We start from the raw sequence: 15183 nt of genomic DNA on the forward strand, positions 1-15183 counted from the left end.
TGTTCTCCATTGTATATTCTTACCTCCTTTATCAAAGATAAGGTGTCCATAGTTGTGTGGATTTATCTCTGGGCTTACTATTTTGTTCTATTGATCTATATTTCTGTCCTTGTGCCAGTACCATACTGTCTTGATGACTTTGGCTTTGTAGTATAGCCTGAAGTCAGGCAGGTTGATTCCTCCAGTTTCATTCTTCTTTCTCAATATTGCTTTGGCTATTCGAGGTTTTTTGTATTTCCATACAAATTGTGAAATTATTTGTTCTAGTTCTGTGAAGAATATTGTTGGAAGCTTGATAGGGATTGCATTGAATCTACAGATTGTTTTGGGTGGTATCCTCATTTTCACTATATTGATTCTTCTGATCCATGGACATGGTATATTTCTCAATCTGTTTGTGTCCTCTTTGATTTCTTTCACCAGTGTTTTATAGTTTTCTATATATAGGTCTTTTCTTTCTTTAGGTAGATATATTCCTAAGTATTTTATTCTTTTCATTGCATTGGTGAATGGAATTGTTTCCTTAATTTCTCTTTCTGTTTTCTCATTGTTAGTGTTTAGGAATGCAAGGGATTTCTGCGTGTTAATTTTATATCCTGCAATTTTACTATATTCGTTGATTAGCTCTAGCAATTTTCTGTTGGAGTCTTTAGGATTTTCTATGTAGAGGATCATGTCATTTGCAAACAGTGAGAGTTTTACTTCTTCTTTTCCTATCTGGATTCCTTTTCTTTCTTTTTCTGCTCTGATTGCTGTGGCCAAACTTCCAAAACTATGTTGAATAGTAGTGGTGAGAGTGGGCACCTTTGTCTTGCTCCTGATTTTAGGGGAAATGCTTTCAGTTTTTCACCATTTAGGATAATGTTTGCCATGGGTTTGTCATATATTGCTTTTATTATGTTGAGGTATGTTCCTTCTATTTCTGCTTTTTGAAGGGTTTTTAACATAAATTGATGTTGAATTTTGTCAAAGGCTTTCTCTGCATCTATTGAAATAATCATATGGTTTTTATTTTTCAATTTGTTTATGTGGTGTATTACATTGATTGAGTTGCGGATGTTGAAGAATCCTTGCATCTCTGGGGTAAAGCCCACTTGGTCATGATGTATGATCTTTTTATTATGTTGTTGGATTCTGTTTGCTAGGATTTTGTTCAGGATTTTTGCATCTATGTTCATCAGTGATATTGGCCTGTAGTTTTCTTTTTTTGTGGCATCTTTCTTAGGTTTTGGTATTAGGGTGATGGTGGCCTCATAGAATGAGTTTGGAAGTTCACCTTCCTCTGCAATTTTCTGGAAGAGTTTGAGTAGGATAGGTGTTAGGTCTTCTCTAAATTTTTGGTAGAATTCAGCTGTGAATCCATCTGGTCCTGAGCTTTTGTTTGCTGGAAGATTTCTGATTACCTTTTCAATTTCTGTGCTTGTGATGGGTCTGTTGAGATTTTCTGTTTCTTCCTGGTTCAGTTTTGGGAAGTCATACTTTTCTAAGAATTTATCCATTTCTCCCAAGTTGTCCATTTTATTGGCATATAGCTGTTGGTAGTAGTCTCTTATGATCCTTTGTATTTCTGTGTTGTCTGTTGTGATCTCTCCGTTTTCCTTTCTAATCTTGTGGATTTGATTCTTCTCCCTTTGTTTCTTGATGAGTCTGGCTAATGGCTTGTCAATTTTATTTATCTTCTCAAAGAACCAGCTTTTGGCTTTGTTGATTTTTGCTATGGTCTCTTTTGTTTCTTTTGCATTTATGTCTGCCCTAATTTTTAAGATTTCTTTCCTTCTACTAACCCTGGGGTTCTTCATTTCTTCCTTTTCTAGTTTCTTTATGTGTAGAGTTAGGTTATTTATTTGGCTTTATTCTTGTTTCTTGAGGTGAGCCTGTATTGCTATGAATCTTCCCTTTAGCACTGCTTTTACAGTGTCCCATAGGTTTTGGGTTGTTGTGTTTTCATTTTCATTCGTTTCTATGCATATTTTGATTTCTTTTTTGATTTCTTCTGTGATTTGTTGATTATTCAGCCATGTGTTGTTCAGCCTCCATATGTTGGAGTTTTTAAAAGTTTTTCTGCTGTAATTGACATCTAATCTTACTGCATTGTGGTCAGAAAAGATGCTTGGAATGATTTTAGTTTTTTTGAATTTACCAAGACTAGATTTATGGCCCAGGATGTGATGTATTCTGGGGAACGTTCCGTGTTCGCTTGAGAAAAAGGTGAAATTCATTGTTTTGAGGTGAAGTGTCCTATAGATATCAATTAGGTCTAACTGGTCTATTGTATCATTTAAAGTTTGTGTTTCCTTGTTAATTTTCTGTTGACTTGATCTATGCATAGGTGTGAGTAGGGTATTGAAGTCTCCCACTATTATTGTGTTATTGTTAATTTCCCCTTTCATACTTGTTAGCATTTGCCTTACATATTGTGGTGCTCCTATGTTGGGTGCGTATATGTTTATAATTGTTATACCTTCTTCTTGGATTGATCCTTTGATCATTATGTAGTGTCCATCTTTGTCTCTTTCCACCGCCTTTGTTTTAACGTCTGTTTTATCTGATGAGTACTGCTACTGCTGCTTTCTTTTGGTCTGTATTTGCATGAAATATCTTTTTCCAGCCCTTCACTTTCAATCTGTATGTGTCCCTTGTTTTGAGGTGGGTCTCTTGTAGCCAGCATATAGATAGGGGTCTTGTTTTTGTATCCATTCAACCAGTCTTTGTCTTTTGGTTGGGGCATTCAGCCCATTTATATTTAAGGTAGTTATTCATAAGTATGATCCTGTTGCCATTTACTTTATTGTTTTGGGTTTGAGATTATACACCCTTTCTGTGTTTCCTGTCTAGAGAAGATCCTTTAGCATTTGTTGGAGAGCTGATTTGGTGGTGCTGAATTTTCTCAGCTTTTGCTTGTTTGTAAAGCTTTTGATTTCTCCTTCGTATTTGAATGAGATCCTTGTTAGATACAGTGATCTGTATGTTCTTTCGTAAAATGTCTTCACATCTTTTCCCTGTTTTTGATCATGTTATTTAGTTTATTGTTGTTGAGTTTTGAGTTTTTAAAATTTATTTTAGATAATAATTCTTCATTAGATATATCTTTTGCAAGTATTTTCTCTCAGTCTGTAGCAGAAAGACATGTCTTTTTCTTTTGAAGTTTGCTAGTATTTTATTAACGACTTCTGCATTTGTATTCATAAGTGGTATTGGTCTGCAGATTTCTCTTTTTATGGTATCTTTTCTGGTTTTATATGATACTGGTCTTATTGAATGAGGTGGGGTGTATTTCCTCCATTTTTATTAGAAGACTTTATGAAAAAATGGTGTTCTTTCTTTTTTTTTTTTTTTTTGAATGTTTGGTGTAATTTGGTGGTTAAACCATCTGGACCTTTGCATTTCTTTGTGGGTAGATTTTTGACTACTAATTCAGTCTTTTTAGTTACAGATCTGTTCATGTTGTTTATTTATTCTTGTGAGTAGTTTATGTGTGTTTAAAAATTTGTCCATTTCATTTAGGTTATCTAATTTTTTGGCATACAATTGTTCATGATATTCGTTTATAATCTTTTAATTTCTTTAAGGTAGTTAGTAACATCTCCTCTTGAACTTCTCATCTTGTGTCCTTTTTTTTTTTGGTCCCTGTAGCCTCAGTTTTTTTTTTCTCCAATTTTTCTCATCTTTTTAAAGAACTTATTTTGATTTCATTGATTTCCCTCTATTGTTTTTCTTTTCCCTGTTTCACTAATTTTTGTTCTAATCTTTATTATTTCCTTCCCTCTGCTATCTCTATGTTTAATCTACTGAAGTCTTTACTGATAAAGGAAAATATATTGTTTTTGCCAAAATGTTCATTTGGGTTTTTCTAGAAGATGTTATGGGAAAACCTGAATGAACTTGTTGGCCCACTCAGTGCCATTAATAGTGTGATTTTATTTTTAGTACAAGATAGAACTTCAATTTTCTTTGAAGAGAAAAACTTTAAAAGATTGCAATAGGAAATGTTTTGATTACAAACTGTTCCTTTCAGAAATGCCTTTTAAAAAGGGATTGGTTTGTCAAAAGATGATTATAGTCATAAAACGTTTTTTAACCAAAGCAGTCTATTAAAAATATTTTTACTGGAGTATAGTTGATAGAAAACTCTTATATTTTAATGTGAGTGAATTGTTACCACTACTGCCATGCAACATAGATTGATAAATGGGTTCACAGAATTGTACATATTGGTGTTCTGTTTATATTGCACCAAAGAAATAAATAATGTTTTTATTTCTTGTCTTTTAAGATAAAGTCAGTGGGTCTAGCAATAACTCTGATATGATGGAAATCAGCAGGGAAGAGGTAAGAATAACTTGGAGCATTTAAAAGATATTTATTATATACTACTATGCAACTAGAGTAGGTGTCTTCAGTTTGCTTTTCATTTAATATATGTATGTGTTTGAATTTACTGTTATAACCAAGTAGCATTATGATAACTTTATTTTCAGTAATTGTTCACTTTTTGATGGTGTTCACTGTTTTTGTTAGTGCTGTGGTTTGCTTCACCTAAAGTCAGACTACTGAAGGCTAGTTAACAGGTATTTGAATGTTATTATATTGTAACAGTGATGCTCAAGGTGGTTGTTATGGGCATAAGCTTATGGTTCTGAGATGGATATTCAGAATCCCTTCTGCATTATTTTCAGAACCCATCCTGAGGTCCTTCACCTGATAACACCAGCCTACACTGTGTTTTAGGAATCTTTCTACCCAGTGTGAAAAATTGAATCCAATAATATATACTGATTCTATTGGGAAAATGGAGGTGAATTTAGTATCTCTGAGAAAATTGTAGATGGTACTCTGTGCCATATATTAGGACAGATAAAATGACACATTTTTAGATTGTTAAAACTGTCTATTGCGATCTGGTTACCTCTACATCTTTGTTTTGTCTTTGTTTGCATAGGCCAAAATCATGGTACGGCAGTGTATCATCTTCTATTCCTCAAAATTCAACAGTAATAATTTAACAAAAAGAGATAGTCTTAAATCAAGGAAACCTTTAGAGTAAATGAGAGTTAGTTATTGATGTTCCTTTTAGAAAAATGTTTTAGGCATACAAATTATGTCCTATTCTACCATTATTTTATAGATGTTGGTATAGGGAAATAATTGTAGGGATGTTTCTCAGAGTTTTACTCATTTTTTTGTACTTATTTCTTACATTTAGGGAGCTAGCTCTGCAGAAAAATCCAAATCGTCAGGATCATCACGATCAAAGAGGTTGGTTGATACTGAAGGGAAAAAAGTTACTTTCTTTTTCAGGTTGTTTTATTTCCTTTTTATTAGAATAATCTGTTTTTTCCTAAACTTTAAGCACTCTTGTTCTAAGTTAACTGTTTTACACAAGCATATGTATTTTATAAAGGGAAGTGTAATGTAGTGAATCCTTTTGTATCTATAACTTGACTTTTAATTTTAACTAAAATTTTCCCAGGGGAGGATTTATTTATTGTGGCCCGGGCAGTATATAGGTAATGTCTTTCAGATAATATATGTGGTTTAAAAAAAAGGGCAAAAGGGAAAATGAAATGTTGAATGTCTCATGAGGCAATATGAGTTTTTTAGGGTTATACGAAATTGCCTAGGATGGGAAATGGTAGCCGTAATTGTTATAAGGAAGTTATAAGAAGATCAAAGAGTGGTTAAAATACTTATCTGTGTTAAATTGTCAAAGTGAATTGTACATAAAGACTGAAATTACTTTCAAGCATAATGTAATGTGTAATATACTATGAAATATAGTTTTTATTAGAAGTTTGTAGTTTATTCTATTGGACTTAGGTTTTTTTTTAAAACTAGTGGAAATAAATGTCTTTTAATAATCACAGTTTGCTTGTTATTAACTTATTCCCTAAAGTAGTGATTCTTAAATAGGATTTCCCCTCTAAATACTCTTAACTTTTTTAGAATGCACACACCTTGGTCCTGCTCAAGACCTACTAAATTGTAATGTGGTATAGAGATGTATGCTTTCCTAGGTGATTCTGATATGTATCTCTGGTTAAGAGCCACTGCTTAATCTAAACATGTTATTTATTTTATTTGGGTGTTTTTCAATTGTCAGAAATGTCTGTAATTGTATGGACTTAATTTTTTCATAGGAAACCTTCAATTGTAACAAAGTATGTAGAATCTGATGATGAAAAACCTTTGGATGAAACTATAAATGAAGATGCTTCTAATGAAAATTCAGAAAATGATATTACTATGCAAAGCTTGCCAAAAGGTAAAGTGTATTAATTTTTCATATGAAGTTAAAGTTGAAAAATATCTTTAAATGTCATTACTATAAAATTAGAAATTGATTATTGTAAGCTGTGTGTCAAGGACCAAACCTGACATTTTAGTAGCAATGGTTTGGAAATGTGTTAGTATGGTAATGATAATGTGTGTTACTGAGGTTAAATATTTAGAATATATAGTCAGGTTTGAAAAGAAAACTTATCTTCTCTTTCCATTGGCTTTTAGTTTCCAAATTATACTTGAATATGGAAGTTGGTTTAAATGTTTAGTATGTTAAGTTTTGGTTCAGTGAATTTTAATGTGCTTGCTTTACAGAAAAACATAATGAATGCTCTGAAAACGTCTTAAAACATTTAAAGGCTAATTTATTCTTACTGCATTCTTAAATTCCCTCAGATTCAAAATGAAGTTACCTGTTAAATTTGATTTAGGTATATTTCTTGTAATTATCCTTTTTAAAATACCTTGTCACATTGCCTCTCAACTGTTATATTTCCAGTCATAAAAGTTGCATTGATTAGATTGGGGCCAGAGCAGGGGTGGATAGGGGAGAAGCCAAATGAAAATCTTGGACTTTTCATAGCTCAAGTCTAAGAGCAGCATGATTACATGATGAGAGAATGACATGGGTCTTGGTAATTTCATGGTGTTTCAGAATCAAAAGTTTTGATTTGTTTCTTTATTGAATAATAGGTTCAAGGCTCTTAGATTTTTCAGATTTGTTATCACTGATCATTTACAGCAATGTTTACTACTTTATTCTCTGTCTCTACTTATGTTTATGTGACACATATTTTGATTATGGAAGTTTAAAAAAATGATGAGTAGGAGGATAATAACATTTCTTGACTAGGAAAAATTAGGAGTTACAATAAATAAGAAATGAATGAGGAAAATAAATGAATGAGAGGAAGACAAAAGAAGAAAAGTTGATGGGCCTACCATTTACTTGGCTTTGAAAATCATTTTATGTAATGGTTTTGGTGGCCTAAGGCAGAAACAGCTAATATGGCAGTCTGAGTTTCATAGGTAGTGATTCACTTTGGATTATTACGTTCTCAGTGGTTGTTACTGGAAGTCCTTATGATGGCCACTGGGTGAGCTAAGAACTAGGAGTTCCAATCTTTCTTTTAGTGATATTATGGAAGAAAGTTTGTATGGGATGTTACTAACCTGAACGAAGGGTAATTCTCTTCCACCAAACCAAAATAGACCTGTTTCATAAGGTCAAATTTGGTTGATTATCACTATTGTTATAATACTGAGTATGTATAAGTACTGGACTCTTAAAAAATTAACTCATTTAATTCTCAAAGCAATGCTGTAAGGTAGTTATTGTTTCTACTTGTAGAGATGAAGGAACAGATTCAGAGCTCAAGGAACTTTTTCAGCTTTAAATTGAGAAGCTAAGATTTGAACCCAGGTCTGCCTGAATCCAAAGCTAGTGAGTGCTCTTTCCACTCTGCTGCTTTGCTTTCATTTAGAGAAGAATCTTCAGAAAGAAATCTGTTTTTTTTTTTTTTTCGGTGTGTGTGTGTGTGTGAGGGGGGGTGTTATCTGTAAATCTTTAGCTTTTTTCAAATGCTGGGGCTTCTCTGAGAGTATATATGTGAAATGGTTGTTGTGAATAAAGGTTTTTTTTTGTGTGTGTGGAAATTACTTATATTTACCAGCTTGTAAAAAACTCAATCCTTTGTGCCCTGTTTCCCTCCGTTTTTTCAGAGACTCAGAAATTCATTTAACCTCGGTTAAACCTCACTGCTGACTAACATAGACCTATGTTTCAGGGAAACAGCCCCTGACAACTACCAGGTTTTACAGTTCACCCTCCATATCCGTGGGTTCTGCCTCTGCAGATTCAACCAACCTCAGATCAGAAATATTTGGGGAAAAAATTCTGGGAAGTTCCAAAAAGCAAAACTTGCGTTTCTCATTTGGCAACTGTTTATATAGGGTTAACATTGTGTTGGGTATTGTAAGTAATCTAGAGATTATTTAAAGTATACAGAAGATGTGCATAGGGTATAGGCAAATACTATGATGCTATTTTATATAAAGGACTTGAGCGTCCACGGATTTTGGTATCCATGGGGTCCTGGAACAGATCCCCCATGGATACTGAGGGACGACTATACTTTCTTAATTGTTGTCAGTAATGCCCAGTTGGGCTTTTCTGGTGGCTCAGTGGTAAAGAATCTGCCTGCCAATGCAGGAGAAGTGGGTTCAATCCCTGGATCGGGAAGATCGCCTGGAGAAGAAGATGGCAACTCACTCCAGTATTCTTGCCTGGGAAATCCCATGGACAGAGGGGCCTGGTGGGCTACAGTCCTTGGGGTCACAAAAGAGTCAGACACGACTTAGCGACTAAACAACAACAATGCCTAATTACTAAGCCCAGCAATATAGGTAAAGTGAGACCTGGACCCTTTTTACCATGCCTCTGCTTTATTTGCTCTCGACAGATTAAAATGAAAAATTAGCAACCTCTCTCCTCAGTTCACATGTTTTATAGCTAAGAGAGTATATTCTTTCTAAAAGATTCCATAGGGACCAACAATTGATTTCATTCTGCAATTTATTGTTATAGCACTTGAGCTTAATACCTAAGGCAATATTTGTTTAAAACTCTTTAAGGGCTTTCAGGGTACTGAAACTTTGACTTAACTATTTAGGAAATGGTGCAGAATAGTACAGCAGTAATAGCAGAATATAAAACAACACTTAAGAATATTTTGCTGCCTTTATGGTTTGGCTTATGAGAAGAATAGGATGTCTTTAAAGCTTTCTTTTCTGATCCTTTTATTTTTTAAACTGTGGAACTTAGCGTAGATGTTCATAGTCAAAAAAGCTTTTGTGATAGGCAGTATAAAAATTCAGAACTGGGCTAAGGCTTTTTAACTTTATTCACACATTTCTGTTACAAATCAGTTCATAATACTTCCCCCCCCACTATTTTTTTATGAACTATATTCAAACAAGTAATTTGATTGTTGACACCTGGCCCTTTTACTATTTCCCTGTTTTATTTATTCCTGAGAGGTCCTTATATAAATATTGAAAGCTTGAAAGAAACAAAACTATGTTCCAGCAATGTTGGCTTTATCTGGAGTCTTGTACTTCACTTGCACATTTAATATGTGTAATGGTTTTTTAAATGAAATCATTCTAGGTACAGTGATTGTACAACCAGAGCCAGTGCTGAATGAAGACAAAGATGATTTTAAAGGGCCTGAATTTAGAAGCAGAAGTAAAATGAAAACTGAAAATCTCAAAAAACGCGGAGGTAAATACAAGTGAAAATGAAAACATGAGTTTAAATTGCTGTTTATGACCATATTGGAAAATCTGATGTGCTTACTAAAAATACCTCCACTTTTCTGCCCGTTGTTTTTTAAAAGCACTACTTAAAAATAACTTCTGTTTCTTTCTGAGCTCTGAAGCAGAAAAGGTTAAACACCATTTATTAAAATACCTTTGCCTTCAGTGGCTATTAAGTTATCTCAAGAAGCTTAGTATTTCCTTCTTACACATGTTAGTTCTGTAATGCTTATATGCCAGAATACCATGTGTTCCCTCTCACCTGAAAGAATTTTAGATTTGGACAAAGTCTTGCACGTGGCCTTCAGATAACTTTATACATATCTAAAACATTGTTTCAGAGAGTGATGGACATCTGCATTAGTGTCACCTCGGGTGCTTATATTAAAAATGCAATTCCATTGACTCTACTCATGACAATTTAGAATTTCTGGGGATGATGTCAAGACCCTGCTCCAGTTTTTTATGTGCATTAAAGTTCGACATCTGTTGGTCTAAGGATATCAGTGTAGATATGAATAGGAAGGAGAAGGGAGCTAGAGCTAGGAACCTTCCCTTCATCTGTCTCAGTCACCTCTTCCTTTGTCTGTCCACCCTCATTTATACACACAACCATTGGCTAGTCTTCTGTAGAAAGTGAGCATGAGGAAGATTCATTTAAAAATTCACAACAGTGAAGTTTGTGTCCTACTTGTTTGTGTGTGAATTTAAAGTAGTGCCTGTATATATTTTTTGGGCAGATTAACAGAGCCAGAATTTGTTACAATAGAATGAATCTCTAAAAGATAGAAATGACACTAAATTTCTAAATAGAAGTGTAATGGAAGCGTGTCTGTTTAATATTTATCATTTTAATTGTGAAATTATAGAATAGTTCTTATCTTGCTGAAATTTTGTGTAGATTTTAATTCCAGTGCTATATGATATCTTGGTGGTGCCAGTAAAATGTATCTGTATTTGTACAATAGTATATTGTATTAGATGTGTGTATAAATATATATATATGTAAATTTTCAGATTTAATTCATTAGGTTTAGAGATCAAGAAAATGTAGTTTAGTCTTTTGTCCACAAGGGGGTGGTCTACTCCTTTCAAGCATAAGGAAGATTTTTTTGAGACTAATTCATAGTTCGGAAACTGCCATTGCAGCAACAGAGCTCACTAAAGCTAAGTAGTAGTCTTTAAAATAAGAGAATCAGCAAGTGGAAGATGATGATAAGGCCGGAAGTAAGAGTTTTCTTTCTTCTTATTTCTGATTATGGATCCTCTAGGAAGACAGATAACTAAGTATACTGCATTGTGTCAAAATTAATATCTAGTGGTGTCTTTTGGGGAGGGACTCTGGAGTAGTCAGTGCCTCAGGTATGGATAATGGCTAAAAGGAGAATAAAAAAGAGCTACAATTATTGGGGAGGGTGTTTTTAGTGCTAATTTACTATGCTGCTGGTATTTGGTCTGAGCTGATATGTCTCTGGAACATTTTATTGAGTGTTCTGTGTAAGGATGTTTATATTGTGCTCGAGGGAATATGTGTGTTTATAGCCATATGATAGCTAAATCTTTCTTGTTAATTTTTGTCTTAATAATTTGCTACATCTTTAAGCTGTCTGAAATCACACAGGATTTATCTGTGTTTACCTATATACACATGTATGAATGAACTAGTGATCCGAGGTACTGAACTGTTAGTTAATATTCAAACTTCCTAGGAAAGTTAGTTCTAAAATTGAAGTCTGATTTAGGAAACTGTCAAGAAGGTAAACTTTATACATAAAATAGTCTTATAATGATTTGAAACAAAATTAAACACAAAGATATTGACCATTTAAGGAGCCATTGTTTTTTTAAATACCATAGCCGATTTTGACATCCTTTCCCTAGTTTAGTCGTTAGAAAACATATTTTACATTTAATTTTTCTATATGACAGAATAAGTCTCTCTTTAAGATTGATAAAATGTATTGAGGTCAGAAATGAAAATGCCTCTTTTCCATTTATATGCTGTATGATAACCGTTATTAACTAAAAAAATAAAACATACATGCATAGAAACACGTATGTCTAGTAAAGTGCCACTTACCCAGTTTACAATATTTGCTTCAGATCTCATTTAAATAAAGTATTGGTTTATTCCTATTTCCTCTTTCTTTCGCACTTCAGGTTGTGATTATTTGAAGTTTGTGTGCATATGTGCTGTTTCCATGCATGTTTTTATATTTTTTTTACCTAATTTTGCTCCAAAAGTATTTGTTTTTCATTTAAAAATATACAAAGTAGTATCCTGTAGATATCCTTTTGCAACATTTTTTATTCAATTTTGATTTTGAAATGTAGTCATATCAGTAAATGTATAATCTGGTTTTTTACTTTTCACTGTTCTATAGAATTCAGTTATATAAGTAAATCACTATCCATTTCCTAAATGTGAAATTATTTCTAATTGTTTGTTTTCAAAATTTTCCCATTTGCTAGTTAGTACTGCAGTGAATATCCTTTATGATTCTTTATGCACATTTGGGGAAAATTCTCCATTGGATCACCTAGCTTTTTAAAATTCTTGAGTGATATATGTGCAAAAGCATAAAGAAGATGCTTAATAAATGTTATCTAACATTGGATGAACATTCAGACTCTAGCTTTTCATTACCTTGTTAGCTTACATGAATGTAATCATTATTTGATATGAAAAAACACACTGTATATTTATTTGTGTTTAAAGTACAGAATATATGAATACTCACAATCAAATACTAATCTAGGATTGTATGATTTAAAATACAATATAAGCAGCTTTATAGAGTGTGATGGTGCCCTTATACTTTTGTTAACCTTTTTTAACTTCTGCAAGTAAAAATATTTGTGCTAATACTTCGGTCCCTGGTGCTTTGGACCTTGAAACTAAGAATAACACAAAATAGAAAATTAAAAGGTGAGAAATACATGTGTTGTTTTGTCTTTTATTTAGGGATAGAGACAATTTTTTTCCTTTTTTAAAAAAAATCTTATTCCCCTACCCGCCTTTTTTTTCCTTCAGTGAATGCAGGCATTTTCACTGGCCTCTTTTGAGTCATATTCTACCATCTTTTTTGGATAAGAGTTGTTTGCACATCAGAGTCACCTGTAAAACTTTTAGTGGGTTAGGGATGGGAATGGCTGTCCCTGTTTTTAAAAGATTCTTTGTCTGATTCTAATTTCAGTTCAGATTGTGAAGCACTGTGCAGAACTAGAGATGAGGGTGAGGCAGAAATTCCCTTTATTCTTGTGAGGTTATCTTCAATTTGTTGTTCTGCAGAAACCATGGCACGGGGCTCTGTCAAAACCCAGCCATTCTGAGGTTTTCCTGCCAAGATAGATATACTGTAAATCTTATTTGTCCATATTTGGAAATAGTGGACAGTGCTGATACGGACTTGACAATGGAGTAGATAAGGAAAAAAGGCAGGTTAATGGGGATTGTGGATAGTATTGAAGGGACTCTGAGGACGGAAATTGGTAATATAAAGTTATCAGGTTTTTACATACTTTCAAAAGGATCTGTATAGACAATTCCGTTTTGAGAATAAAAATTTTATGGCATACCTAACTTGAGTATAGGGTTCCAAAAGAATCTATTCCATGTATTTCACTTGCTTCTCCATTCTTTAAGAACTGATGCTGAATTTATTTGTGAAGCAGTAGCAAAATGAAAAGAGCTCTTGACACCTATTTTTAGAACTTCTTTTATGGAATCTCTTCATGTTATATCAAGTTGTTGTGAGAAATAGGGTTTGCATCTGTAAAAGGGAACAAGTTAGCTCTGAAATTTGTCAAGGTTGTCATGTTTTTAGTAAGTCCATAAAATTAACCTTTTTATTTGTGTCCAAAATGTCATTTTCCCAAGGATTATGAAGTATTTAATTTTCAATTTGAGTGTTGGGAAATGCTAACTAAAATATATATCTTTTTGTATGTGTGTCTATGTGTGAATAATGGTCACTCTTTTCTTCTAGAAGATGGGCTTCATGGGATTGTGAGCTGTACAGCTTGTGGACAACAGGTCAATCATTTTCAAAAAGATTCCATTTATAGACATCCTTCACTGCAAGTACTTATTTGTAAGGTATGTAATGATCTGTTGATAATTCCACAAATATTTGAATGCTTAACATGTGTCAGACTTTTGATTTACAGTGATGAAGATGGAAATGGTTTCTGCCATTGGAGGGCATATACTGTAGTGGGGAAGACAGCCATGAAAGGGCCAGTAAGTGCTATGATAGCAGAGATACTGTGTACTTTGGGAACACATGAGAAGCCATTGTAATTTGGACTTGATATATAATGGAGATGATACAGCTGATGTCTGAAATATAAATAGGAATTAGCTTGGGAAAGTGGGATTGGTTCAGTATATTTTAGGCCAGAGGTGACATGATATTCAAAGACTCATAGGTAAGGGACAATATGGTGTGTTGGAAAACTGCAGAGTATATGTGTGTGCACACATTGTTTTATAACCTTCCCTCTTTACATACCCTAATTACTCAAATCTAAACTTTCCATGTAGAGCAGGGTTTTGACTTAATTTGGAGATCATAGGTTTAAAAACTATTTCGTATGTATTGAAGATAATTTTAGCAGTCTGTGTAAACTTTGTTATAAGTAATAACTTGAAATTAATTTTAAATGTCTACTTTATCAAGCATATCATTTCCCCAACTCATATTACTGCTAAATTAATCCTGTACTAGTTTCTTTCCCAATAAAATGTCTACTTGAATTGCAGGGGCAGACCAGACTTTCCTTAATTAGAGTTCCATTTGTAGATCTTGCATGAATTTTTGATAGATGTAGACCAACTTAAGCTAAATTTACTGCCTCTTAGTAATTTGTGTCCTTCCTTTCCTTGAATTCAGTTCAGTCAGGCTTCTAGTTTTAAATTGTGACAGCTGAATTTTGCATCTGTTGGATTTGTAATGTGCATTCCTTTTTTCTTGTATATGTGATTGTTTTTTTCAAAGGCCAGTCTGTTGAGCCCAGGTCAGTAATCAGTAGTTGTCATCAGTGGTCATGGAACCTTCCGTTTTCTTTAGTTCCATTAAGAAGGAATTTAAAGTCAGTTAGATTTGGATTTGAATACCAGTTTTGCCTTTGCAATTGTATGACTTTTGGAGATTTATTTACATATTAATGAACCAAAGCCTTTTCTCTCAAATTGGGAAGTAATACTGCCTATCTTTAACACAGTAGGTATTGGAGATTTAAAGATAACATAGGGCAGTATAGGATACTATTGCTCAGCTCTACACATAATAGCTGTTTATATATGGTGACTATTAAATTAGTATTAAGTAACAACAAATCTAATACATTTTTACATAGATCCTTGATAGCTAGCCATATGAGATCAGAAATTTGCCTTACCAAAATCTTCTATCAATTTTTTATATAAGCAACAGTAGTACTTGATGATATGGAAGTCTGTTTTAATTTCTTGAGCTATTCCTGTGTCTCTAAAGTACTAGCTGGGGTGGCACACTGTTTTTGCTTTGATTCTCTAAAACACGCATACACACACATACATAGATACATTCCCTTTACTTTTTT

General features: G+C 33.4%; 1 protein-coding gene across 16 annotated transcripts in view; it reads left to right on the forward strand.

The window, feature by feature from the left end:
* Positions 1 to 15183, forward strand: part of ATRX (ATRX chromatin remodeler) — a 280028-nt gene that overhangs the window by 98642 nt on the left and 166203 nt on the right. For 8 of the 16 annotated variants that reach the window (XM_081563572.1, XM_081563582.1, XM_081563576.1 and 5 more), the window contains 4 exons: positions 4274 to 4329; positions 5204 to 5256; positions 6138 to 6262; positions 13587 to 13696. In XM_081563572.1, the coding sequence (XP_081419698.1) occupies positions 4274 to 4329; positions 5204 to 5256; positions 6138 to 6262; positions 13587 to 13696 (344 nt within the window). Of the gene's footprint in view, positions 1 to 4273; positions 4330 to 5203; positions 5257 to 6137; positions 6263 to 9448; positions 9563 to 13586; positions 13697 to 15183 lie in introns of all 16 variants that reach the window. The other 8 variants (XM_081563568.1, XM_081563581.1, XM_081563575.1 and 5 more) reach the window with 2 other exon arrangements.

The sequence above is a fragment of the Giraffa tippelskirchi genome, chromosome X (assembly GCF_054371585.1).
Source record: "Giraffa tippelskirchi isolate mGirTip1 chromosome X, T2T-mGirTip1v1.2.pri, whole genome shotgun sequence".
In the NCBI taxonomy this organism is placed as follows: Eukaryota; Metazoa; Chordata; class Mammalia; order Artiodactyla; family Giraffidae; genus Giraffa; species Giraffa tippelskirchi.